This window comes from Heteronotia binoei, chromosome 5 (genome assembly GCF_032191835.1).
Source record: "Heteronotia binoei isolate CCM8104 ecotype False Entrance Well chromosome 5, APGP_CSIRO_Hbin_v1, whole genome shotgun sequence".
NCBI lineage: Eukaryota > Metazoa > Chordata > Lepidosauria > Squamata > Gekkonidae > Heteronotia > Heteronotia binoei.
In genome coordinates this window covers 156,669,936-156,694,972 of record NC_083227.1, presented here as the reverse complement: position 1 = coordinate 156,694,972, position 25,037 = coordinate 156,669,936, and the positions used below count along the sequence as shown (strand labels likewise).

At 45.5% G+C, this 25,037-nt stretch overlaps 1 protein-coding gene and 1 non-coding gene across 2 annotated transcripts in view; one reads left to right on the top strand and one right to left on the bottom strand.

The window, feature by feature from the left end:
- The first annotated feature begins 206 nt into the window (after positions 1-206).
- RARS1 (arginyl-tRNA synthetase 1) overlaps positions 207-25,037 on the top strand; it is a 30,794-nt gene continuing 5,963 nt past the window's right edge. The window contains exons 1-12 of the mRNA XM_060240621.1: positions 207-341; positions 5,274-5,408; positions 6,644-6,838; positions 10,172-10,283; positions 11,906-12,006; positions 13,729-13,850; positions 15,481-15,601; positions 19,064-19,193; positions 19,563-19,667; positions 21,613-21,791; positions 22,190-22,299; positions 24,927-25,032. Of these exons, the coding sequence (XP_060096604.1) occupies positions 297-341; positions 5,274-5,408; positions 6,644-6,838; positions 10,172-10,283; positions 11,906-12,006; positions 13,729-13,850; positions 15,481-15,601; positions 19,064-19,193; positions 19,563-19,667; positions 21,613-21,791; positions 22,190-22,299; positions 24,927-25,032 (1,461 nt within the window). The 5' untranslated portion in view covers positions 207-296. The remainder of the gene's footprint in view (positions 342-5,273; positions 5,409-6,643; positions 6,839-10,171; positions 10,284-11,905; positions 12,007-13,728; positions 13,851-15,480; positions 15,602-19,063; positions 19,194-19,562; positions 19,668-21,612; positions 21,792-22,189; positions 22,300-24,926; positions 25,033-25,037) is intronic.
- On the bottom strand, positions 5,592-5,666 carry TRNAP-CGG (transfer RNA proline (anticodon CGG)). Its single transcript has one exon. It is a non-coding gene; the product is annotated as a tRNA-Pro (tRNA).

Genomic DNA, 25,037 nt, shown 5'->3' with positions numbered 1-25,037 from the left:
TTGCGGGATTTCTTGCAGAAGCGAGAGAGGATTGTTGAAGCCTCCCCTGTTCGGGAGCTGAGCTGTTCCGCAGCAACACCTTTTGCATCCTTCCCTGAAAGGGACCGAACTCCGCCCCCCCCTTCTCCCTGCAAGCGTTCCTTCCCGCGCCCGCCGCCCCTGGACCCGCTTAGAGGAAGCCGGCGACCGCGGGCGCCGCCCACCAGGGGGAGCTGCAGAGCCGCCGCGGAGGTTCTCCCTTCGCGGGCGCTTGTTGGCGGCGCTTCCGCTTCCGCCCCGTTCCCTGACCCGCGAGGATGGAGGTGCAGGTGGCTCAGTGTGCGGAGCGGCTCCGCCGGCAGGTCAGAGGCCCGGTTTTGGGTCTGGGTCTGGGCGGCTCGGGGCGACTTATGGGCAGCGAGGGGGCGACCTGGAGGAGAACAAGCCCCGAGGTTTCCTTGCGGCTGCGCGTTGCGGGACTGGAAGCAGCTCTGCCCCCCCCCCCTCTCTCACTAAAGCAGGCGGAGCTTCCCTCCTCCCGACTCCTGCGTATGGTTGAGAAGGGCTTCCTCGAGGGCAGAGCGGTGTCCGTTTTAGGGCTGCCAAGCCCAATTCAAGAAATGTCTGGGGACTTTGGGGGTGGAGCCGGGAGACATTAGGGGTGGAGCCATGAGCAAGGCTGTGATTAGGGCTGACAACTCCAAGAAATATCTGGGGACTTTGGGGGTGGAGCCAGGAGGCTTTGGGGGTGGAGCCAGGAGGCTTTGGGGGTGGAGCCAGGAGCAAGGCTGTGACTAGGGCTGACAACTCCAAGAAATGTCTGGGGACTTTGGGGGTGGAGCCGGGAGACATTAGGGGTGGAGCCATGAGCAAGGCTGTGATTAGGGCTGACAACTCCAAGAAATATCTGGGGACTTTAGGGGTGGAGCCAGGAGGCTTTGGGGGTGGAGCCAGGAGGCTTTGGGGGTGGAGCCAGGAGCAAGGCTGTGACTAGGGCTGACAACTCCAAGAAATATCTGGGGACTTTGGGGGTGGAGCCAGGAGACATTAGGGGTGGAGCCATGAGCAAGGCTGTGACTAGGGCTGACAACTCCAAGAAATATCTGGGGACTTTGGGGGTGGAGGCAGGAGGCTTTGGGGGTGGAGCCAGGAGACTTTGGGGGTGGAGCCATGAGCAAGGCTGTGATTAGGGCTGACAACTCCAAGAAATATCTGGGGACTTTGGGGGTGGAGCCAGGAGGCTTTGGGGGTGGAGCCAGGAGACATTAGGGTTGGAGCCATGAGCAAGGCTGTGACTAGGGCTGACAACTCCAAGAAATATCTGGGGACTTTGGGGGTGGAGCCAGGAGACTTTGGGGGTGGAGCCGGGAGACATTAGGGGTGGAGCCATGAGCAAGGCTGTGACTAGGGCTGACAACTCCAAGAAATATCTGGGGACTTTGGGGGTGGAGCCGAGAGACATTAGGGGTGGAGACAAGATCAAGGCTGTGACAAGCATAATTGAACTCCAAGGGAGTTCTGGCCATCACATAGAAAGGGACGGCACACTTTTTCAATGCCTTCCTCCCATAGGAAATAATGAAGGATAGGGGCACCTTCTTTTGCGGCTCATAGAATTGGACCCCTAGCCCAATCTTTTTGAAACTTGGGGGGGGTATTTTGGGGTGAGGGACTAGATGCTATACTGAGAATTTGGTGCCTCTACACCAAACAACAGCCCCCCCCCCCGAGCCCCAGATATCTGCGGATCAATTCTCCATGATTTTCTATAGGAATAAATCTCCATAGGGAATAATAAGAGTTCCCAGCAGACATTTCCCTCCCCTCCCCCCACTTTCTGACAACCCTGAAGCGGGGGGAGGGTCTCCAAACCAGGGGATCTCCTGCCCCCACCTGGGGATTGGCAACCCTAGTCCGTTTATATATTCAAATGTATATGTGTTTGTTCAGTCTTTATACCAAATAGATTGCAGGGAGGCTACTGTAATTCTGAACAATCTAAAGAGCAACGAACTCCTAAAATAAATTTAAAAATGTACAAGAGCAAATCATTCCTATTAAACATTCATGCTAACATGGCGATTCTGTAACTTTTGCAGACAGAAACGGTTCCTTGTGCTGTGAAGTCATTATGGTTTTTTCTTGCATGTTTTTTTTCTAGACGTTGGCCTACTTTGTCCAGAACTGTTCTGCAATTTATAGTTCTTTTAACTCCTGATCCTGCATATAAGTAACATTGTAATTATATCTCATTGGATTTAGAATGCAGTGTTTTGGGCCTTTGTATTTAACATGGAGTTGTACAGCATATTTTATGCAATAGTACAATAACATTACATAGTTATCTAAACTGTATGTACTGTTTATTCTGTACCATTCTGAAGAAGAAGATATTGGATTTATATCCCGCCCTCCACTCCAAAGAGTCTCAGAGTGGCTCACAATCTCCTTTACTTTCCTCCCCCCCACAACAGACACCCTGTGAGGTAGATGAAGATATTGGATTTATATCCCACCCGCCACTCCGAAGAGTCTCAGAGCGGCTTGCAATCTCCTTTACCTTCCTCCCCCACAACAGACCCCCTGTGAGGTGGGTGGGGCTGGAGAGGGCTCTCACAGCAGCTGCCCTTTCAAGGACAACCTCTGCCAGAGCTATGGCTCACCCAAGGCCATGCTAGCAGGTGCAAGTGGAGGAGTGGGGAATCAAACCCAGTACAAGCAGAGGCCACTCACTGTAATATGCCTATTTGCTAATGACATAAATTGTCTACAGAAGTCTCTAAAGCCATAAATTGTCTACAGAAGTCTACTGTATTGACACCACAGTTTTCTATGCAACTTGACAGTTTGTTGGGAAAAGAGCACATTTCTGGTGTTTTCTCTAATGCCTGTTTTTTTCAAGCAAAATTTGTCTCTCATTTAAAGAACATTTACCTTGCTATTAATAGAGACTGAATGTCTCACCATACAGGACCAGTTCTATAATGATGTGATGCCGTGTCCTAAGGGGGTGGTATTGGGGGGATAGCAGCCTCAACCACTACTTCTGTCTCTCTGCCACACCCAGGAGCCAAAACAGCTGACACACCTTCCCCCTTGTTCTAAAGCATTGTTAAATACAGCGTTTAAATACACAGGCAGTACATATCCAGTAAGGTTTCCCATATTTGCAGAAGAATCTCAGGAAGGCTTAGGGACCTGGAGCTTCATTGGGCATATCTGCCTTGTTTAAAAATGCCTGGGAGGGAGGAAGCTAAGGGAGGTATCAGAGGTGGGAAAGACATCCTGAACCTCATAACTGCACACCAAAACTGTTCATTCTTCTTCTACCTCCTGTTTTTTTTTTTTGTTATCCAGAAACAAGATAAGAATTGGGAAGGGGAAAATTGAGAGAGTAGAGAATCTGTATTGAATTCCTGTAGAATTTTAAGAAGCTGCAGGTTCAACCCTATAGGGGCCCTTGCATGAAGAAAAGGCACTTCTCTTCTAAGGGTGGAGACAGAGTAGCCACTATTTTCATGAATTTCCTTCTCAAGCTGCAGCTTCTTCAGGGTTGGAGGTATAGAATTTTGCAGTAGGACACGGGGAGACATTCCACAAGCCATTCTAAGAGCTCTAGCCATAGTTTGGCGGACCCAATCCAAAATGTTGACTTGGGGAAAAATTGTACCCCTCTGTTTCATGTTTTCAGTAGGCGTAAATGACATCAGCAGGTACCAAAAGAGATGCAGGAAACTGATTGGGGAAGAGAAAGATTTTGTGTGTGGTTTTCTTCCACAGCATAGTCTCCTTTAAAGACCTTTCTCACAACTGGGCAATATTTATTCCTGGAAAGATGTACTTAAATGTTTACGATGCTGCATTTAGATTATCTAACTACCGGATTTGAGGGAAAGGCAAGCACGCAATACACAAGCGCGCAATCCAGGCTGCTTTGCCTTCAGTCCTTGCTTGGCTTTCCCTACACAACAGAGTCCTCTGACTAAACAGTTTAGCAAAGTAGGCGATTTTTCTTTTCCCTCCAGACCAAAATTTTGTAAGACTGTCAGTTAAAAATCAAACTTTAATCTCTAGGAACAATTAATGTTCCTTATCAGATGTCTTCTCGAAGTTCCAGAATCCAAACCAAGAATATTTATTTATAAATATTTATATTATTTATAAATATTTACAGGAGAGCCAGTTTGGTGTAGTGGTTAAGTGTGCGGACTCTTATCTGGGAGAACCGGGTTTGATTCCCCACTCTTTCACTTGCACCTGCTGGAATGGTCTTGGGTCAGCCATAGCTCTGGCAAATGTTGTCCTTGAAAGGGCAGCTGCTGTGAGAGCCCTCTCCAGCCCCACCCACCTCACAGGGTGTCTGTTGTGGGGGAGGAAGGGAAAGGAGATTGTGAGCCGCTCTGAGACTTTTCGGAGTGGAGGGGGGGATATAAATCCAATATCTTCATCTACCTCACAGGGTATCTGTTGTGGGGGAGGAAGGTAAAGGAGATTGTGAGCCGCTCTGAGACTCTTCGGAGTGGAGGGGGGGATATAAATCCAATATCTTCATCTACCTCACAGGGTATCTGTTGTGGGGGAGGAAGGTAAAGGAGATTGTGAGCCGCTCTGAGACTCTTCGGAGTGGAGGGCGGGATATAAATCCAATATCTTCATCTACCTCACAGGGTGTCTGTTGTGGGGGAGGAAGGGAAAGGAGATTGTGAGCCGCTCTCAGACTCTTCGGAGTGGAGGGTGGGATATAAATCCAATATCTTCAATATCTTCTAAATGCATAAAATCAGACTTTGCAAACCAATCAATGATTTTGCTTGCACTTTATAGTGATAAAAAGTTTCAATCAGATCAGTAGGTAACTGCAGACATCTGTATGAACTGAAGTAAGTGTTGACAAGAGTATTTGCTTTATTTATATCCCACCTTTCTGTGTAGTGGGGGTCCTAAAACAGATTGCAGCATTCTGCTCCTCGCTGTTTTATCCTCACAGCAAACCTGTGAGGTAGTTTAGGCTGAGCGTGTGTAACTGCCCCAAAGTCACCCCAGCAAGATTCTGTGGCAGGGTGAAGATTCAAACTGATCTTCTAGAGCTTGAATGAAAATTTAGTGCACGTTTCTAAGAACCTTTCTATAGATTTTGGTTAGAAAATGTGTCGTTAGGTTCTCTGGTTATAACAGTATTCTCACATGTTTTATTATCTGTAATAAGCGATAGCACTGGGCCAAAGGTAAAGGTTCTGATATAATCTTTATCAGTGAGTATAGACATATACTACTTATTTCATTTGTCTTCCTAGGAAAAGGAAATAAAGTTTCTAACAGCAGAAATTGATCGTCTGAAAAACGTCGAGTGCTTGGGCATGTCTCCAAACTTAGAGGGCTTGCGGGAGGAGAATGCAAAACTTAAATATCGTTTAAACATTCTACAAAAGGTAAGCTTCCTTCTTGAAAATGACAGTTATTAAAGATTTAATAACAACATTAAGAGCAGTACACATGAAGCTGCCTTCTACTGAATCAGACCCTTGGTCCATCAAAGTCAGTATTGTCTTCTCAGACTGGCAGCGGTCTCAAGCTGAGGTTTTTCACACCTATTTGCCTGGACCCTTTTTAGTTGGAGATGCCAGGGATTGAACCTGGGACCTTCTGCTTCCGAAGCAGATGCTCTACCACTGAGCCACCATCCCTCCTACATATGAAGCTGCCTTATACTGAATCAGACCCTCGGCCCATCAAAGTCAGTATTGTCTACTCAGACTGGCAGCGGCTCTCCAGGGTCTCAAGCTGAGGTTTTTCACGCCTATTTGCCTGAACCCTTTTTAGTTGGAGATGCTGGGGACTGAACCCGGGACCTTCTGCTTCCCAAGCAGATGCTCTACCACTGAGCCACCATCCCTCCTACATATGAAGCTGCCTTATACTGAATCAGACCCTCGGCCCATCAAAGTCAGTATTGTCTACTCAGACTGGCAGCGGCTCTCCAGGGTCTCAAGCTGAGGTTTTTCACGCCTATTTGCCTGAACCCTTTTTAGTTGGAGATGCTGGGGACTGAACCCGGGACCTTCTGCTTCCCAAGCAGATGCTCTACCACTGAGCCACCATCCCTCCTGCATATGAAGCTGCCTTATACTGAATCAGACCCTCGGCCCATCAAAGTCAGTATTGTCTTCTCAGACCGGCAGCGGCTCTCCGGGGGTCTCAAGCTGAGGTTTTTCACCTCTGTTTGCCTGGTAATAATTATACCTGATGACTGCTGCAGATCCAGCGGGAAACCAAAAAAAACTTTGATACTGTGCAGTTATCGCTGTTCGAAAATTCAATGCCGCCTATATTGTACTGATGCAGCACCACAGAATGGTTTTTAAAAATTGAAATATGTAAATTATGGTTTTATATGTTTAATTGTATTGACACGATGTTGTGAGCCGCCCTGAGTCCGCTTGCGGAGAGGGCGGGATATATAAGTCGGACGTAATAAATAAATAAATAAAATTTGTCGTAGAAAATACACTATACGGGGACATTTTTAAAAACTAAAAAATATTCAGAAAATACGGGATGGAGTCATAGCGATCTTACATTACGATTGCTATTGTGTGGTATAGGATGACGGTGTGTCTATTCTAGATAGCTTTCCTGGGTAATTGAATTTGGTGTTTCATTTTAGAGCCTTCAAGAGGAAAGGAACAAAGGAAAGCCCTCAAAAGCCATGATTAATATCAACAGCCGCCTTCAAGACATCTTTGGAATGGCTATTAAATCTGCATATCCAGAGCTAGAAAACCCTCCACTGTTGGTGACCCCCAGTCAGCAGCCTAGGTTTGGCGATTATCAGTGTAACAGCGCTATGAGTATAACCCAGGTAATTATGGTCATGACATATGCAGCACGTGGGCCTGAGTGGGGAAACTATCCAGCCTTTTGACTCGATATTTCTCTCGAGTTTTTCTTCCATCGTTCACAGTAATGAGCTTGTGTGTGTCATACAATGCCGCATTTATTTTGACCCTATAAATGACGGGAAACGAAACAGTTTGAGCTGGGAAATGTCTGTGATTTCTATGCAGAGAGCCAGTAGTAGTTGGTGTCAGACTAGGGGAGTCTGGCTCAGTGGTAGAGCATCTGCTTGGGAAGCAGAAGGTCCCAGGTTCAATCCCTGGCATCTCCAAAAAAGGGTCCAGGCAAATAGGCATGAAAAGCCTCAGCTTGAGACCCTGGAGAGCAGGGGAGGGACGGTGGCTCAGTGGTAGAGCATCTGCTTGGGAAGCAGGAGGTCCCAGGTTCAATCCCTGGCATCTCCAAAAAAGGGTCCAGGCAAATAGGCGTGAAAATCCTCAGCTTGAGACCCTGGAGAGCAGGGGAGGGATGGTGGCTCAGTGGTAGAGCATCTGCTTGGGAAGCAGAAGGTCCCAGGTTCAATCCCTGGCATCTCCAAAAAAGGGTCCCGGCAAGTAGGTGTGAAAAACCTCAGCTTGACACCCTGGAGAGCCGCTGCCAGTCTGAGAAGACAATACTGACTTTGATGGACCAAAGGTCTGATTCAGTATAAGGCAGCTTCATATGTTCGTATTCAGATCCTCACACAAAGCTCATGGGGTGACCTTGAAGCAATCCGGCTTCTGCTCTGCCCTATCTCAGGGGCTGATGTGAAAGTAAAACGTGGAGACAAAGTATCCTTTATAAAATCTAGCGGCCTTCAGAGAAGAGGCGTGATAAAAACATGGTAGACTACCTGCTGTGGAATTTCAGAAGTCGCTTCTAAATCCTGATAATCAGATTCCTTTAGAACAAACTGTCAGAACTTGTGCTTTTCATGCTTGCTAAGCTGGGCAATGTTAGCCAAACCGACTCCATCTTGTAAGTTGATACTAACCCTATGTACCCTTAGCTAGGCCACTAATCAAAGCGCTTTGCATTTCAAACAAACTGTAACCATGGGAGGAATGACAGATAGCCTCTGGGAGTCATTCGCAGGTGTCCTTTGAAGACAGCCGCTCAGGACATCACAACAGGACTCCTTCCTCCCTTTTCTGATAACAGACTCTGGGAACAGACAAGTGTCTTTGGAAGTGTGAGAACCGGCTTTATTGTTTCTGTAACAACCGCATAAAGTTGTAACCATTGCTAACCCCGTTATCAGAGTTATTCTGTGCCTTCATGAACCTAGTTCTCAATAAATACCTATACTTTGTAACGAAGTACTGGGCCTCGTTTGAAGTTCTTCAAGTTCTGACACAAACCAGTAGACAAGTTGCACCTTTTAAGTTCTAAGCTGCACCTTTGTTCTCTTGCTTCAGACCAACCCAGCCGCCTGCTTAGATTTCCTTATGTAGGCGGAATTATGGAGAGTGATGCAACTCCTCTTCCTCTCCGCTTCTGGAATTATAATGTACACGAACGGAATGTTTCAAAATTGCTACTAAGATAAACTGTCACCAACAAGTTAGCTAATTTTTTAAATCTCCCTTCATTAAAAAAATGAGAGCCCCAAAGAGGGAGAGTTTCCCGCTAGTGGTTTAAGACCTGTGGATATTCCCATTTTGTTACGTCTCCTAGGAAGACTGTAGATTTATTAGGGAAATTGGCCTGGCAGAGGTCTAAACGATGCTGATACGTGCCAGCCAGCAGCTCTCTCTGTGAACTTCCCTTACAGAAGCTGCCCCATAAAAGTTTGTTCCATTCCTCATGGAGCTCATTAGCATATGTGGTTGGGTGGCAGCAGCCCAACACAAGCTGACCGTTTTCTAAAATTTATTTTGACCGCCACTTTACCCCAATTAAGTTGCTGCTACGAGTCTTGTCCTGTGATCAGTTCTCAGTGTCCATATTGTTTGTGTACCTTGGTATCATATGGCTCTCCCTCCTGATTTAGCGCATAAATTGGCTTGTTTCCATCCCCTTTTCTACTTCCTGACACATTTTTTTTGCTCTCCTTGCCAAGATTGATGTCCCAAAATACATTAGCGCCTCTTCTATTATGTGTAGTGCGCGCTTGGCTGATATTTACTTTATCTTAGTATAAAGAGTTTTCCTCCCCCCAACACTCCTTGGATTCTGAAAACATTCTGCAATTTGTGTTAACTAATGCATCTTCAAAGGTCTCAGATACCACTTTCCCTTTATCGTCCAAGAATGGCTGTGAGAACAATAAAACAAGCAAATATTTTTCACCTCAGCAAGTAAAAACAACAAAAAGTTTTATCTCTTCCACAGGTATTCTTGATTTCGCTCATCTGTTTCCTCTACAATAGGAAACAAAACAAACTACATTTTTAAATGTATAACACTTTTTTTCACTGTTGCGACTTGCTCAAAAAACTTAGAAGCATCGTTCCCAGAACCTTTCCGAAAAGAGGTCATGGTTTTTAAACGCCAAGTTGGAGAGCAGAGGGTATATTTCTGAATATGTATTGGTGGCAGAGGTAACAGAGGGAGCTAAAGAGGTGAGCTGAGGCCATGAGCCAGGGAACTTCCAATGTATCTCTGAAGTTTCTGGTTCCTCCAGCTGGGGGAGGTCAGGCTCGATATGCTAATGAACACATACAAAGACAAATCGCATTTGTGATGGTTCTTTCCATGTTGGCAGGAGAAGTTATTGCCTGGCACGTACACTCCAGTTGTATTTCAGAGCTTGTGTTCTCAACTCCAGCAATACTAAAGAGTTTTGGGGGGGGAGTTGTTTTGGTTTGGTTTCGGCTGAGGAAAAGTTACTTGTTAGAAAGGAGCTTAACACACAATGGGAAATGTGGAATTATTAGCTAGTGGTGGCATTGACTCTTGCCTGCCCTCAGAACTGAGTCTGGTGATGTAGAAGAGCGATTTTTTTTTCTTTTTTGGAGTGTAGGTATTTCCTGTAATAAATAGGAAACCTCTTTCAAGGCATATTAAAGGTAGCATTTGAATGGCTGGGACATTAGCGTGTGAGAAGTGAGATTTGCTACTCCTCATGTTTTCACTTCTGGCGCTTGGAATCAGGATTACCTGTTGTCAGAAGCAGCTGAAGCGTCAGGATGTTTCCTCAGTAAATGAGTGTTCCTGCCAAATTTTTATTTGAAAAATCCAAAGGATTCCTGCAGAATGGAAATTTGCTGTTTTCCACACCCGGTTGAACAATTAGTTTGTAGAATACCGGCCAAAGGTATTTTCTTTCTTTTCAGCAAGCAAATGAATTGAACCCTTTCATTGTGTTTTTCAGATACTGCTCAAGACCAAGGAGCAAAAAGTAAGCCCAAGAGAAATTGCTGATAAGATTGCCAGAAACATTCCTGACAATGAATGCATTGAGAAGGTTGAAATCGCTGGCCCTGGTAATTATTCTGTAGTTGCTTTTCTGGTACATCTAAATCTGATATAGGAGTATTATATCACATGACAAAAGGACTCCGTAGACTACTGGGAATCAGAATTTGAAATGAGATATTTTTAAGAGCTGTTCTCCTTTCTTTTGCTCTCTCACACAGCACTGCTGTGCTTGGCATACACATTTCCCCCCCTGAGAACTTGTATTAACACATTTTCAAGGCTGCTGACCAATTAATCGTTGCCATCTTTTTCTTCACTCAGAACGTGTTTAACAGTTTAGATTGATTTGTCGTCTAAATGTTGCAGCCCAACAAAATATCCGTGTGTAGGAAGAATTTTTTTTTTACCGAGTTGTGTGTTCAACTTGGATTATTGCAGTATTAGAAATAAAATTACAAATTGTCAGTGTGTTAGTGGTCAACTGCTGAGGTTAGGCAAATGCAGCCCCTAAGTACCCCCTGTGTAGGCCCTCCCTGCCACATGGTGGATACAGAAGATAGGGCAGAAATGGTATCAGTGGCAACTGAATTTGCTGGCAAGGCATTCAGTGCTCAAAGCCAGTTTGGTGTAGTGGTTAAGTGTGCGGACTCTTATCTGGGAGAACCGGGTTTGATTCCCCACTTCTCCACTTGCACCTGCTAGCATGGCCTTGGGTCAGCCATAGCTCTGGCAGAGGTTGTCCTTGAAAGGGCAGCTGCTGGGAGAGCCCTCTCCAGCCCCTCCCACCTCACAGGGTGTCTGTTGTGGGGGGGAAGGTAAAGGAGATTGTGAGCCGCTCTGAGACTCTTCGGAGTGGAGGGCGGGATATAAATCCAATATCTCCATCTACCTCACAGGGTGTCTGTTGTGGGGGAGGAAGGTAAAGGAGATTGTGAGCCGCTCTGAGACTCTGAGTGGAGGGCGGGATATAAATCCAATATCTTCATCTACCTCACAGGGTGTCTGTTGTGGGGGAGGAAGGTAAAGGAGATTGTGAGCCGCTCTGAGACTCTTCGGAGTGGAGGGTGGGATATAAATCCAATATCTTCATCTACCTCACAGGGTGTCTGTTGTGGGGGAGGAAGGTAAAGGAGATTGTGAGCAGCTCTGAGACTCTTCGGAGTGGAGGGTGGGATATAAATCCAATATCTTCATCTACCTCACAGGGTGTCTGTTGTGGGGGAGGAAGGTAAAGGAGATTGTGAGCCGCTCTGAGACTCTTCGGAGTGGAGGGCAGGATATAAATCCAATATCTTCATCTACCTCACAGGGTGTCTGTTGTGGGGGAGGAAGGTAAAGGAGATTGTGAGCAGCTCTGAGACTCTTCGGAGTGGAGGGCGGGATATAAATCCAATATCTTCTTCAAAGTGGTCTTGTTGCTCACTGGGATGGTTCATAGGACCATTTAATTTCCCTGGTGTTTTCTTAGACTTGATAACACGCTTAATTTTATTGTCTATGTGCTAAAATTTTGACTTTTTATTATTATTGCAAACGGTTTGGTGATTGTTTCCCGTAATAGTGTTGTGTTTTGTTTTCAATCAAAGATGCTCTTCACCCAAGAAAACAGGGACAGACTGTCATATTTAAATTTTATATCGGTTATATTCCCAGCAACTGCTCTTATGTTTTCCTTCTTCCCGTGAAGGTTTCATCAATGTACATTTGAAAAAGGATTTTGTTTCCAGACAGCTGAGCCATATGCTGATGAATGGAGTACAGCCGCCTGCTGTTGGTGAAAGGAAAAAGGTACAATAATAAATCATGAACAAATTTAATAATCAAGGCTTGCTTCTAAACTTAGACAGCAGGCAGGTTTACTAGGGATTACTTTGCTTTTATAAAAAAAACCCAGGTTTTATTTTTCTGAAAGTGGCTTCGATAAACATAAATTGGACTGGGCTGCATAAATTATAATAGCATATAAGCCATTATTGGAGTCCATAGTTGATGTTCTCTGTTTTTGTTACTGTTTTTTCATAAATAGTGAACATATCTGGAATTTCAACTGCTAATGTGAAATATCTCCCCTCCCACATACCCCGAGTTCAAAATACTTGACTGTGTATATCAAATTTAAGTATGCTTGGGAAAAGCAGTCTGACACTTTTGAACATATGAACATATGAAGCTGCCTTATACTGAATCAGACCTTTTGTCCATCAAGTCAGTATTGTCTTTTCAGACTGGCAGCGGCTCTCCAGGGTCTCCAGCTGAGGTTTTTCACACCTTTTTGCCGGGACCCTTTTCTGGAGATGCCGGGGATTGAACCTGGGACCTTCTGCTTCCCAAGCAGATGCTCTACCACTGAGCCACCGTCCCTCCTGCATATGAAGCTGCCTTATACTGAAGCAGACCCTCGGTCCATCAAAGTCAGTATTGTCTGCTCAGACTGGCAGCGGCTCTCCAGGGTCTCAAGCTGAGGTTTTTCACACCTATTTGCCTGGACTCTTTTCAGTTGGAGATGCCGGGGATTGAACCTGGGACCTTCTGCTTCCCAAGCAGATGCTCTACCACTGAGCCACCGTCCCTCCTACATATGAAGCTGCCTTATACTGAATCAGACCTTTGGTCCATCAAAGTCAGTATTGTCTTCTCAGACTGCCAGCGGCTCTCCAGGGTCTCAAGCTGAGGTTTTTCACACCTGTTTGCCTGGACCCTTTTTTGGAGATGCCAGGGATTGAACCTGGGACCTTCTGCTTCCCAAGCAGATGCTCTACCACTGAGCCACCGTCCCTCCCCTAATCCTTTTGAGGGAGTTAGTAAGGCCCAAATACTTTGTGCATTACAGTTGATGCGAGTTTCATAGTGAATGTGCATAAGCACTAGGTGCTGTACAAAATGCAAACAGCGTAAAAGGGATTTTGCTTGTGGCCATTAATTGTATGTGATCTCCAAACATCTGTGAGGAATGTGCACAAAATTACAAGAGGAGCAGTAAGAAGAGGAGATTGGATTTATATCCTGCCCTCCACTCCGAAGAGTCTCAGAGCGGCTTACAATCTCCTTCCCTTCCTCTCCCCACAGTAGACACCCTGTGAGGTAGGTGGGGCTGAGAGAGCTCTTCAAGAACTGCTCTTGAGAGAACAGCTCTGAGAGAACTGTAGCTTTGACCGAGGTCGCCCAGCAGCTGCATGTGGAGGAGTGGGGGAATCAAACTTGATTCTCCCAGATTAGAGTTCGCACTCGTAACCACTACTCCAAACTGGCTCACACATTTACCTTGTCACAGTATTTCACATTACTTAGTCGCTAGAGTAATGTGTGCATTCAACAGTCATTGTGTGAAGCCTTCACATCCTCCAGCTTCAGATGGAGGGTTATCTATGTTGTGCCATCCCTTGTTCATGGCGATAGCACACGGATGTTCTCTAGTGTCCAGTGAATGTGAATTACGGCTGGTGTCTGTGACTTTTCAGTTAAAAATGTGTTTAGAACGAGCCCGTTTTTAATTTCTTGTTCTGTGCGAAGGTTGTGGTTGACTTCTCCTCACCTAACATTGCAAAGGAGATGCACGTCGGTCATCTGCGGTCAACTATAATTGGTGAAAGCATGTGCCGCCTCTTTGAATTTGTGGGCTATGATGTTCTTAGGTAAGTTAAATCAAGGTTGAATCACGCAAGTTCCCAAAATGCCGTCTGGACATAACCATCATTTCTCTGTAGCGTACCTTAAAATGCACAGTCGATAACGTATACTGAAGTACTTTATGCTTTCCTTTTTAAATTCCATCCTTCTTCCAAAGAGCTCAGGGGTGCCACACGTGGTTCTCCTCTCCCTTATTTTGTCTCTGCAATGACCCATGTCTCCTAACAGATTATACTGGTCTCCTGATGAGTGCCATGGTTGAGATATTGAGATTTAAGATATTGGATTTATATCCCGCCCTCCACTTCGAAGAGTCTCAGAGCGGCTCACAATCTCCTTTCCCTTCCTCCCCCACAACAGACACCCTGTGAGGTGGGTGGGGCTGGAGAGGGCTCTCACAGCAGCTACCCTTTCAAGGACAGAGGCTCAGAGCAGCTCACAATCTCCTTTCCCTTCCTCCCCCACAACAGAAACTCTGTGAGATAGATGAAGATATTGGATTTATATCCCACCCTCCACTTCGAAGCGTCTCAGAGCGGCTCACAATCTCCTTTCCCTTCCTCCCCCACAACAGACACCCTGTGAGGTGGGTGGGGCTGGAGAGGGCTCTCACAGCAGCTACCCTTTCAAGGACAGAGGCTCAGAGCAGCTCACAATCTCCTTTCCCTTCCTCCCCCACAACAGACACTCTGTGAGATAGATGAAGATATTGGATTTATATCCCGCCCTCCACTCCGAAGAGTCTCAGAGTGGCTCACAATCTCCTTTACCTTCCTCCCCCACAACAGACACTCTGTGAGATAGATGAAGATATTGGATTTATATCCCGCCCTCCACTCCGAAGAGTCTCAGAGCAGCTCACAATCTCCTTTCCCTTCCTCCCCCACAACAGACACTCTGTGAGATAGATGAAGATATTGGATTTATATCCCGCCCTCCACTCCGAAGAGTCTCAGAGCGGCTCACAATCTCCTTTCCCTTCCTCCCCCACAACAGACACCCTGTGAGGTGGGTGGGGCTGAGAGAGCTCTCACAGCAGCTGCCCTTTCAAGGACAACTCCTACGAGAGCTATGACTGACCCAAGGCCATCTCAGCAGGTGCAAGTGGAGGAGTGGGGAATCAAACCCGGTTCTCCCAGATAAGAGTCCGCACACTTAACCACTACACCAAATTGAGCAGGGATTTGAACATGGATCTCCCCAGTGTGTCATATGCTGTAGTCATTGTACTCTGCCAGCTTCAGTCCAACACCCAAACATTATTTCATAGTTATGTGTTACAGAAATGATTTTTCCACACCCTGTGCAGTCTCTCTTATATTCCATCCTACATACTTGTTTTTTACTTGTGCTTCTCCTGCTATGACTTCAGTGCCAAAGTCTGCAAAGGCTCATATACCCAGTTCACGACGAACCACTCAGGTTGTCTTAGGCAACGCGAATCTTCATTACTCTCACCTCTTTGTATAATTTCTTGGCACACAACATTTTGTGGCGGTTTATTTGTAGAGCCTTAAATTGTTCCCCCCAGCAACAAGGGCATAGAACTGACCCACCTGCTCTTGACAGCGAGGCACCGTTTCTTTCTTCAGTTTTGTTTGCCATTTCATGTGTTTTGTGCTCTTTACTGTCCAGATTAAACCATTTAGGAGACTGGGGTACCCAGTTTGGGATGCTTATTGCTCATTTGCAAGACAAATTCCCAGATTATCTGACTGTCTCTCCTCCCATTGGAGATCTCCAAGCTTTTTATAAGGTATTTTTGTGTTTAAATGCTTCTGCTTCTGCTTCTAATCTTATTTGCTAGATGTTGTTCACTGCATGGAAGGCTGAAACTACATGAGTTCAGCCTCAGGGGCTTACTGTTTATAAGGAGTTATGGTGAAGATAGGAGAAGGTGTGCAAGTGGGTAGAAAAATATGGTTGTCCTAGGTGTAAGATAATGTTACAGATGTTTGTAGAGAATGCACTTCTGTGTAGAAATGTGCAAAAAGCCCAAGATTGTGAGTGTAGCATGTTGCAATACATATCTAGATTAGCTGCACGTGTATGTGAAAGTACTTTTTGGAGGGATTTCATAAGAACATAAGAGAAGCCATGTTGGAGCAGGCCAGTGGCCCATCCAGTCCAACATTCTGTGTCACATAAGAACATAAGAGAAGCCATGTTGGATCAGGCCAGTGGCTCCCCCGCCGAAGGCAGGCTCAGGGCGGCTAACATGGCACGGTGTCTACCATAATAGTAAAATACAATATTACAACAAACAATTAAGCAATTAAAACAAATAAAATTACATTCATAAGTTAAGTTAAAATTAAATAGACAGTTAAACCGTTGTGAATTATGCATTTCAGTGCTACAGTTCAACTATATCTAGGAAGGCTAGATGTCATTTCCCGGGTTTCATCTTAATGCAAGCTGAAAGAGGGCAGTTTTATAGGCTCTGCGAAACTGATTTAGATCTCGCACCTCTTCTGGTAGTTGATTCCACCATAGGGGAGCCATTGTTGAGAAGGCTTGCTCCCTCGTTGATTTCAATCTAACCTCTCTTGGTCCAGGGACTTTTAAAAGGTTTTGAGAACTAGATCTCAGTGCTCTCTGAGGGACATATGGGGAGAGGCGGTCCCTAAGGTAGGCAGGTCCTCGACCATATAGGGCTTTAAAGGTAATAACCAGCACCTTATAGTGAACTCGGTACACCATCGGCAGCCAGTGCAGGTCCCGCAGCCTAGGCTGCACATGTTCCCACCGAGGCAGTCCCACTAACAGCCTGGCCGCCGCATTCTGCACTAGCTGCAGTTTCCGCGTTCGGTATAAGGGCAGCCCCATGTAGAGGGCATTACAGTAGTCTAGCCTCGAGGTGACCGTTGCATGGATCACAGTTGCCAGGTCTCTACTTTCCAGGAAGGGGGCCAACTGCCTCGCCCTCCTAAGATGGAAGAAGGCGGATTTAGCAGTGGCAGCTATCTGGGCCTCCATTGTCGGGGAAGGCTCCAGTAGCACTCCCAAACTCTTGACCCTGCGCACTGGAATCAGTGACGCACCGTTAAAGGTTGGTAGGGAGATCTCCCCTCCCGGCCCGCCGTGACCTACGCAAAGGACCTCGGTCTTCACTGGATTCAGCTTCAGCCCACTCAGCCTGAGCCAGTCCGCCACAGCTTGCAACGCCCGGTCCAAATTTATAGGGACATCGTCAGTCTGGCCGTCCATCAATAGATAAAGCTGGGTGTCATCAGCGTACTGGTGGCAACCCAGCCCATACCTCCGGGCAATCTGGGCAAGGGGGCGCATGTAGATGTTAAATAACATCGGGGAGAGAACTGCCCCCTGAGGCACCCCACAGTTAAGTGGGTGTCTCTGGGACAGCTCTCCTCCAATCGCCACCCTTTGTCCCCGATCTTCAAGGAAGGAGGAGAGCCACTGTAAGGCTAGCCCCCGAATTCCTGCATCGGCGAGGCGGCGGGTCAGCAGCCAGTGGTCGACCATATCGAACGCCGCCGACAGGTCTAACAACAGCAGTACTGCCGAGCCGCCTCGATCCAGATGTCGCCGGAGGTCATCCATAAGGGTGACCAGAACTGTCTCCGTCCCATGGCCCGGGCGGAAGCCAGACTGGTATGGGTCTAAGGTGGAAGCGTCATCCAGAAAATCCTGCAACTGCAACGCCACAGCCCTCTCTATAATTTTGCCCAAAAAGGGCAAATTTGAGACCGGCCGATAATGAGCCAATTCGGCCGGGTCTGATGTAGCCTTTTTCAGGAGAGGGCGGACCACTGCCTCTTTCAGGCATTATACAGGGGCATTATGATACTGGCTGATTTGTTTTCAATTCCCTTCCTAATAATTCCCAGCATGGCGTTGACCTTTTTTATTGCAGTCACACACTGTCTTGACATTTTCAGTGAGTTATCTACCACAACCCCAGGATCTCTCTCTTGGTCAATTTCTGCCAGTTCACACCCCATCAACTTGTATTTGTAGCCAGGATTCTTGACCCCAATGTGCATTACTTTGCACTTGGCCACAGTGAACCTCATCTGCCATGTTGACGCCCACTCAGCCAGCCTCAACAGATCCCTTTGGAGTGCCTCACAATCCTCTCTGGTTCTCACCACCCTGATTAAATGATGGGAGCCAAATACGTCTCCTATAAAGATAGCTATGATCACTGTCTTTGAAATATACATACAGATGGATGTAGTGTGTGCGTTTCTCCAAGCTAAGAAGGCTGAGGCAGAAACCTGGGTGATGTGCATGCACACACAAACAAGATCCGCAGTCATTTGTGCTCGATATCATTGATCTCTTTGAAGGAATTGGAGGGCAGGATTCAATCAATCCCCGCCCCCCGAACAGATGATTGGCAATATCTGACTGGAGCTCCAGACCCACACAGCTTCAGCTCACACATCAGGCTTTGTAATACACATTAATGTTCTCGCTGCACCCCCCAGTATATCGAACAAATATATCGAACTCTTTAGCTTGGAGAAACATCAACTGCGGGGTGACATGATAGAGGTTTACAAAATTATGCATGGGATGGAGAAAGTAGAGAAAGAAGCACTTTTCTCCCTTTCTCACAATACAAGAACTCGTGGGCATTCGATGAAATTGCTGAGCAGACAGGTTAAAACGGATAGAAGGAAGTACTTCTTCACCCAAAGGGTGATTAACATGTGGAATTCACTGCCACAGGGGGTGGTGGCGGCCACAAGCATAGGCACCTTCAAGAGGGGGTTAGATAAGGATATGGAGCAGAGGTCCATCAGTGGCTATTAGCCACAGTGTGTGTGTATATATAAAAAATTTTTGCCACTGTGTGACACAGTGTTGGCCTGGATGGGCCACTGGCCTGATCTAACTTGGCTTCTCTTGTGTTCTTATGTTCTTATATAGCACTGCTTTGGTGCGGGGTCTTCGATCAACATCGAAGAGAAAAAAGTTTAATTTGATGACTAGTCAGTGGTGACGGGTCAGTCAATTTCCGCATAGTTTCTTATCACAAATTTAGAGACTGGCATCCAGATAATGTGCAGTGTGAGCTTTGAAGTTCAAACTGTCCCCTCTTGCAAATTACAAGGCAGTGACTTATCTGGAGTCCCCATAGGATACTAATGAGTAACATGAGACCTAAACACTTGCTTGCACATGGGTTTATTTCACTGTACCTTCAAGTATATTGTTTTATAATTTCTCTGCCTTGTTTTCAACGTAGGAATCCAAAAGGAGATTTGACACAGAGGAGGAGTTTAAGAAGCACGCATACCAGTGCGTGGTCCTATTACAAAGTAAAAATCCAGACTTCCTTAAAGCTTGGAAACTGATTTGTGACGTGTCTCGGAAAGGTGACGTTGGAATTCATTCTGTGTCTCCCCCTTTCGAAAAACTGTGGAAAATGTGCCCACATGGTAGTTTGGATGTAAAATCTCCCCCTACCTGCCAAAAAATCAGGATGGTGGAATTCAGTAATGATGTAAGGACATATCATGTATAACGTCCAGATCCTTTTTCAGCACCTGTCTTTAATTGTCAACAGTTTTGGACTTTGTGGAGTTATTTTTCCAGCTGTACATTTTGTGGTCCATTCGTAAAGCAAATACAAACATCTGTGCTGACTTTGGCAGCACATATACTAAAATTGAAAAGAAACAGAAGTGCGAGCATCCCAAATCCTGTGATTTCACTTTGTGGTGTTTTTTTTACTCCTCTAACAGAGTTTCAAAAAATCTATGATTGCTTGGACATCACTTTAATAGAAAGGGGTGAATCTTACTACCAGGAAATGATGGCTGATATTGTAAAAGAATTTGAGGAACGAGGTAATGTATCTGTTAGCATACGTCTGTTCCTGTGGTGTTCATGTCTTTCAGCAGAATCAATGTAAATTATTTATAAAAACCTTTGCACCTGTCTTCATTTAATACGGAAATGTTATTAGTTTTTCTTCATTCTTCCCCTGCTTTCTAAGAAAAGAACAGGGTTTGTTATTTACCATTTTTTCCCTGCTGTCATGATTAAAGAATTATACAACAAAATGATTTTGTTTAGGGCTGATAACTTTTGTTGGGTTGTGTCCAGCCGCTTCATATTTACAGCATCAAAGCTTTACGTTTGATTCTCAGCTTCTGTTGATGTCACAACGACTTTGTTAAGATGAGAGGCAGCGACTGGCCCGAGCATTTCATATTTGAGCATAGTGGCTCGGAGGCAAACTGTAGTGCAGGGCGGCTTGTTTGGGGCTCTACATGCCAACCTTGCCAGGAAACATCCAGTCAGCCGCTGAGAGGAAATGGGATGCTGGACTAGGGTTGATCCCGGAGGGCTGTTACTAACAAGCGGGGACTTAAGAATAGCATGACTCAGCAGCCTCAAATGAAATCCCCAAACACGGTCCTTGGGCTAGAAGAATATAAAAACAGTTTAAAATATGACATCCCTCATTAATGAGCCTGGGTAAAAATGACATTTTTGCACTGATGCCAGAAGTGGTGTTAAGATAGGTGCCAAGCAAGTATCTATGCAGACATATGCTGAAAAAGAGGCACCCCCATTGTAAAGGCTCTGCGTGACTCTAGTTACCAACCCTCACATCTGCAGGCAGGGCCTCAAAGGTCAGGTCTTGGTGAAAGGTTCTTAATTTGCAAAATGGACAGTATGGGAGGAAGTGGTTAAATTAAGAATTTAAATTAGGGGAGGGAGAGTGGCTCAGTGGTAGAGCATCTGCTTGGTAAGCAGAAGGTCCCAGGTTCAATCCCCGGCATCTCCAAAAAAGGGTCCAGGCAAAATGGTGTGAAAAACCTCAGCTTGAGACCCTGGAGAGCCGCTGCCAGTCTGAGAAGACAATACTGACTTTGATGGACCGAGGGTCTGATTCAGTATAAGGCAGCTTCATATGTTCAATCAGCATTTTGAACAGTTCCCAGAACCAGAAATCTTTCTGCACGAGGGCAGTGCAACAATTCTCATCTACAATTGCCTCGTTCGCTTCCTTATTTGCCTTGCATGGTAAAAGTGTGTCAGAAATTAGATACTGGTTTGGTTCATAACTTTGATTAGTACGATCGACTAAATGTGGGCCACCGCACTAACCGTGGTTAGGTAGGGTCTCACAAACCAGGATCTCTAACTGTGGCTCGAAGCTGATTTTATTAACCCGTTAGTTTTAACTTCACATTATGTACAAATGCAGACAGCCTGCTGCCGCCCTCATACATTCCGTGGCCACAGTGATGCCTAGCCAGTGTGTAGGGGTGGGGATACTGGCATTTGTTAGGTCAAACCAGGATTTGAGGTGATTTCACAAACAAAAATGTAAGTTATCAAAGATTTCAGGTTTTCACGGCTGGTAACATCATTAGGGTTTGTAGAATCTTTCGGGATCAAGTGCCGTGTTCTACTGGAGGAAGCTTTCCTGCTGCCTTCTACTGCTCCTTCTGCTGGAGAAAGCTGCCTTATACTGCTCCGGCTGCAACGCCACTGAGGATGTTCTCCGCAGCTGAGAACGAAACGTCTGGAAGGAAAACTTTCTCCAGTGGAACACGGCACTTGATCCCGAAAGGTTCTACAAACCCTAAAAATGTAGGTATAATGTAATGTTCCAAACAAGGGTAAAAATGTAGATTCTAGCCACCATGGCTGCTCTTGTGATGTTAGTCAAATAATACTGATGAGTTTGTAGATGTTCTTTGCTTTTTCAGTGCTTATAAGTCTTGACCTCATTTATGCGTCTGTAGTCTGTACCATCAAGCTACTTTCCATGCCTAGGGTTTGTACAAGTGGATGACGGCCGGAAGATTGTGTTTGTCCCTGGGTGTTCTATCCCTTTGACGATTATGAAGTCTGATGGAGGGTTTACATATGACACCTCAGATTTAGCGGCTTTGAAGCAGAGGCTGTTTGAAGAAAAAGCCGACGCCATTATTTATGTGGTAGACAGTGGGCAGGTGAGTTTTTTTTTTACCTCCGTTTTATATTTCTGTGTGCTTTTTAAAAAAAACGGACTTTAGGGTATGAATCCAACTTTAAAACCACAAACAGTTTAGTGTCTTCTTTCCTTGGTGATAGCTTAACCTTATGCCCTAAAGCAGGAAGCATTTCAAAAAGATCTTCCCCACAACGTAAATCTCGTACAGGTTAAGAAATGTTTTTCAGCTTACAGTAGACGCAGTCAAGGTGTCCCATGTTAGAGGTGGCTCCCCGATTTAGGGAACCGTTTAATAAGACAGCAAGGCAAGTAAGCCAAACCTTATACTACAGAATCGTTGTTAGTGCTACTACCTTACTAAGATCATATTTGGGAACCATAGTTAATTGGTTGTGTTCATACCCTTTTGCCTTGCAGGCTATGCACTTACAAACAGTATTTGCAGCAGGGCAGATGATCGGCTGGTATGACCCTAAGGTGACCCGAATAACTCATGCTGCCTTTGGTGTGGTGCTGGGAGAAGATAAGTAAGCTTTCTGATAACTTTCACCATACAGTAGGCTGAACTCTTATGGCTGATTGCATTAAAATGTTCATTGTCTTACCCTGTTGTTAAGGGATTATCAAGTATCCTTTATGCGTTAGTCAGCTTTAGATCTGAATGTACAAACTGTGGATCTAAAGCATGTGAAAATGCATCACAGATCTCCAGATTTCTTTTTCCAACGGCAGTTCCTTATTATATAACCAAAGACTGTTTGGTATTGTGGCATTGTGTATAATTTGTTTATTCCTAGTTTGCACCCCTTTGTAGGTTGATAATAAAATCCCTGCCAAAGCACATCAGAAGTATTCACTGGGATGTGACCAAACAATTACAGTTAACGTCTACAGAGTAGCCACCACAGCCCCATTGTGAACTACGTTTTCACAGTGATTTTGCTTTTCTCTTCCTGCCTGCCTGCTCTGGGGTCACCTAACACAAGCTGGGCTTCTCTGCCATAAGTGTTTAAACTTCATTGTGCTTTCACTATGAGTTTTGTTCCAGCCTCCTGGAAAGAGGCTCTTGAAGTGTGAGGGGAGGGGGAAATCCTGAGTATTACTGGTGGCTGCAAGTGGACAGGGGAATTATTAATTCTGTCCACTTTGCAATATGTGAACATTAATGCTTTTATTAGAAGAAATCATAGGTTTAGTAGGTGCAGGAATCAGTACCTTTTTTGGTGAGGAATGATTTCTGCCTCTTCTTTGCTAGTTTACTATAGAATTCCTTTTTTTCTTCCTTGCTGCTTAACATAAGAACATAAGAGAAGCCATGTTGGATCAGGCCAGTGGCCCATCCAGTCCAACACTCTGCGTCACATAAGAACATAAGAGAAGCCATGTTGGATCAGGCCAATGGCCCATCCAGTCCAATACTCTGTGTCACATAAGAACATAAGAGAAGCCATGTTGGATCAGGCCAATGGTCCATCCAGTCCAACACTCTGTGTCACATAAGAACATAAGAGAAGCCATGATGGATCAGGCCAGTGGCCCATCCAGTCCAACACTCTGCGTCACATAAGAACATAAGAGAAGCCATGATGGATCAGACCAATGGCCCATCCAGTCCAACACTCTGTGTCACACATAAGAACATAAGAGAAGCCATGTTGGATCAGGCCAATGGCCCATCCAGTCCAACACTCTGTGTCACATAAGAACATAAGAGAAGCCATGATGGATCAGGCCAATGGCCCATCCAGTCCAACACTCTGTGTCACACATAAGAACATAAGAGAAGCCCTGTTGGATCAGGCCAATGGCCCATCCAGTCCAATACTCTGTGTCACATAAGAACATAAGAGAAGCCATGTTGGATCAGGCCAATGGCCCATCCAGTCCAACACTCTGTGTCACATAAGAACATAAGAGAAGCCATGTTGGATCAGGCCAATGGCCCATCCAGTCCAACACTCTGTGTCACTTAAGAACATAAGAGAAGCCATGTTGGATCAGGCCAATGGCCCATCCAGTCCAACACTCTGCGTCACATAAGAACATAAGAGAAGCCATGATGGATCAGACCAATGGCCCATCCAGTCCAACACTCTGTGTCACACATAAGAACATAAGAGAAGCCATGTTGGATCAGGCCAATGGCCCATCCAGTCCAACACTCTGTGTCACATAAGAACATAAGAGAAGCCATGATGGATCAGGCCAATGGCCCATCCAGTCCAACACTCTGTGTCACACATAAGAACATAAGAGAAGCCCTGTTGGATCAGGCCAATGGCCCATCCAGTCCAATACTCTGTGTCACATAAGAACATAAGAGAAGCCATGTTGGATCAGGCCAATGGCCCATCCAGTCCAACACTCTGTGTCACATAAGAACATAAGAGAAGCCATGTTGGATCAGGCCAATGGCCCATCCAGTCCAACACTCTGTGTCACTTAAGAACATAAGAGAAGCCATGTTGGATCAGGCCAATGGCCCATCCAGTCCAACACTCTGTGTCACACAGTGGCCAAAAAAAATTATATATATATATATACACACACACACATACACACACACACACACTGTGGCTAATAGCCACTGATGGACCTCTGCTCCATATTTTTATCTAACCCCTTCTTGAAGCTGGCTATGCTTGTAGCCACCACCACCTCCTGTGGCAGTGAATTCCACATGTTAGTCACCCTTTGGATGAAGAAGTACTTCCTTTTATCCGTTTTAACCTGTCTGCTCAGCAATTTCATCGAACGCCCACGAGTTCTTGTATTGTGAGAAAGGGACTTTTTATTTGGGTGACTTTTTATTTTTCTCTTCTGTCCTTCTCTGAATTCTTAGTGTCTCTAAGTTAACTAGATAATATTCCTGTGGAAGTCGTCATACAAGTCAGTGCAACACCATTTGGATTTATGCAGTTCAAAAGCTGAAAGCCTGCACTAAAGTAGAATTGCTTCTGATGTTCTTAAGACTCAGTAGGCCTTTTGCTTGTCTTTCCAGTAGTCTTGTCAGGCAAGACGTATGCAGAACATAAACATCTGTGGATGTTTATGGTGGCAGTGGACCAATGATTTATTGATAGGCAGATAGTTTTGTATTTGAAAATGGGTTATGAACCTAAAAAAAATCACCATTTTTACTTCCTGCAATCAGGAAAAAGTTTAAAACTCGTTCTGGGGATACTGTGCGGTTGATTGATCTTCTTGAAGAGGGCCTGAAGCGGTCAATGGACAAACTGAAGGAAAAGGAAAGAGACAAGGTAGT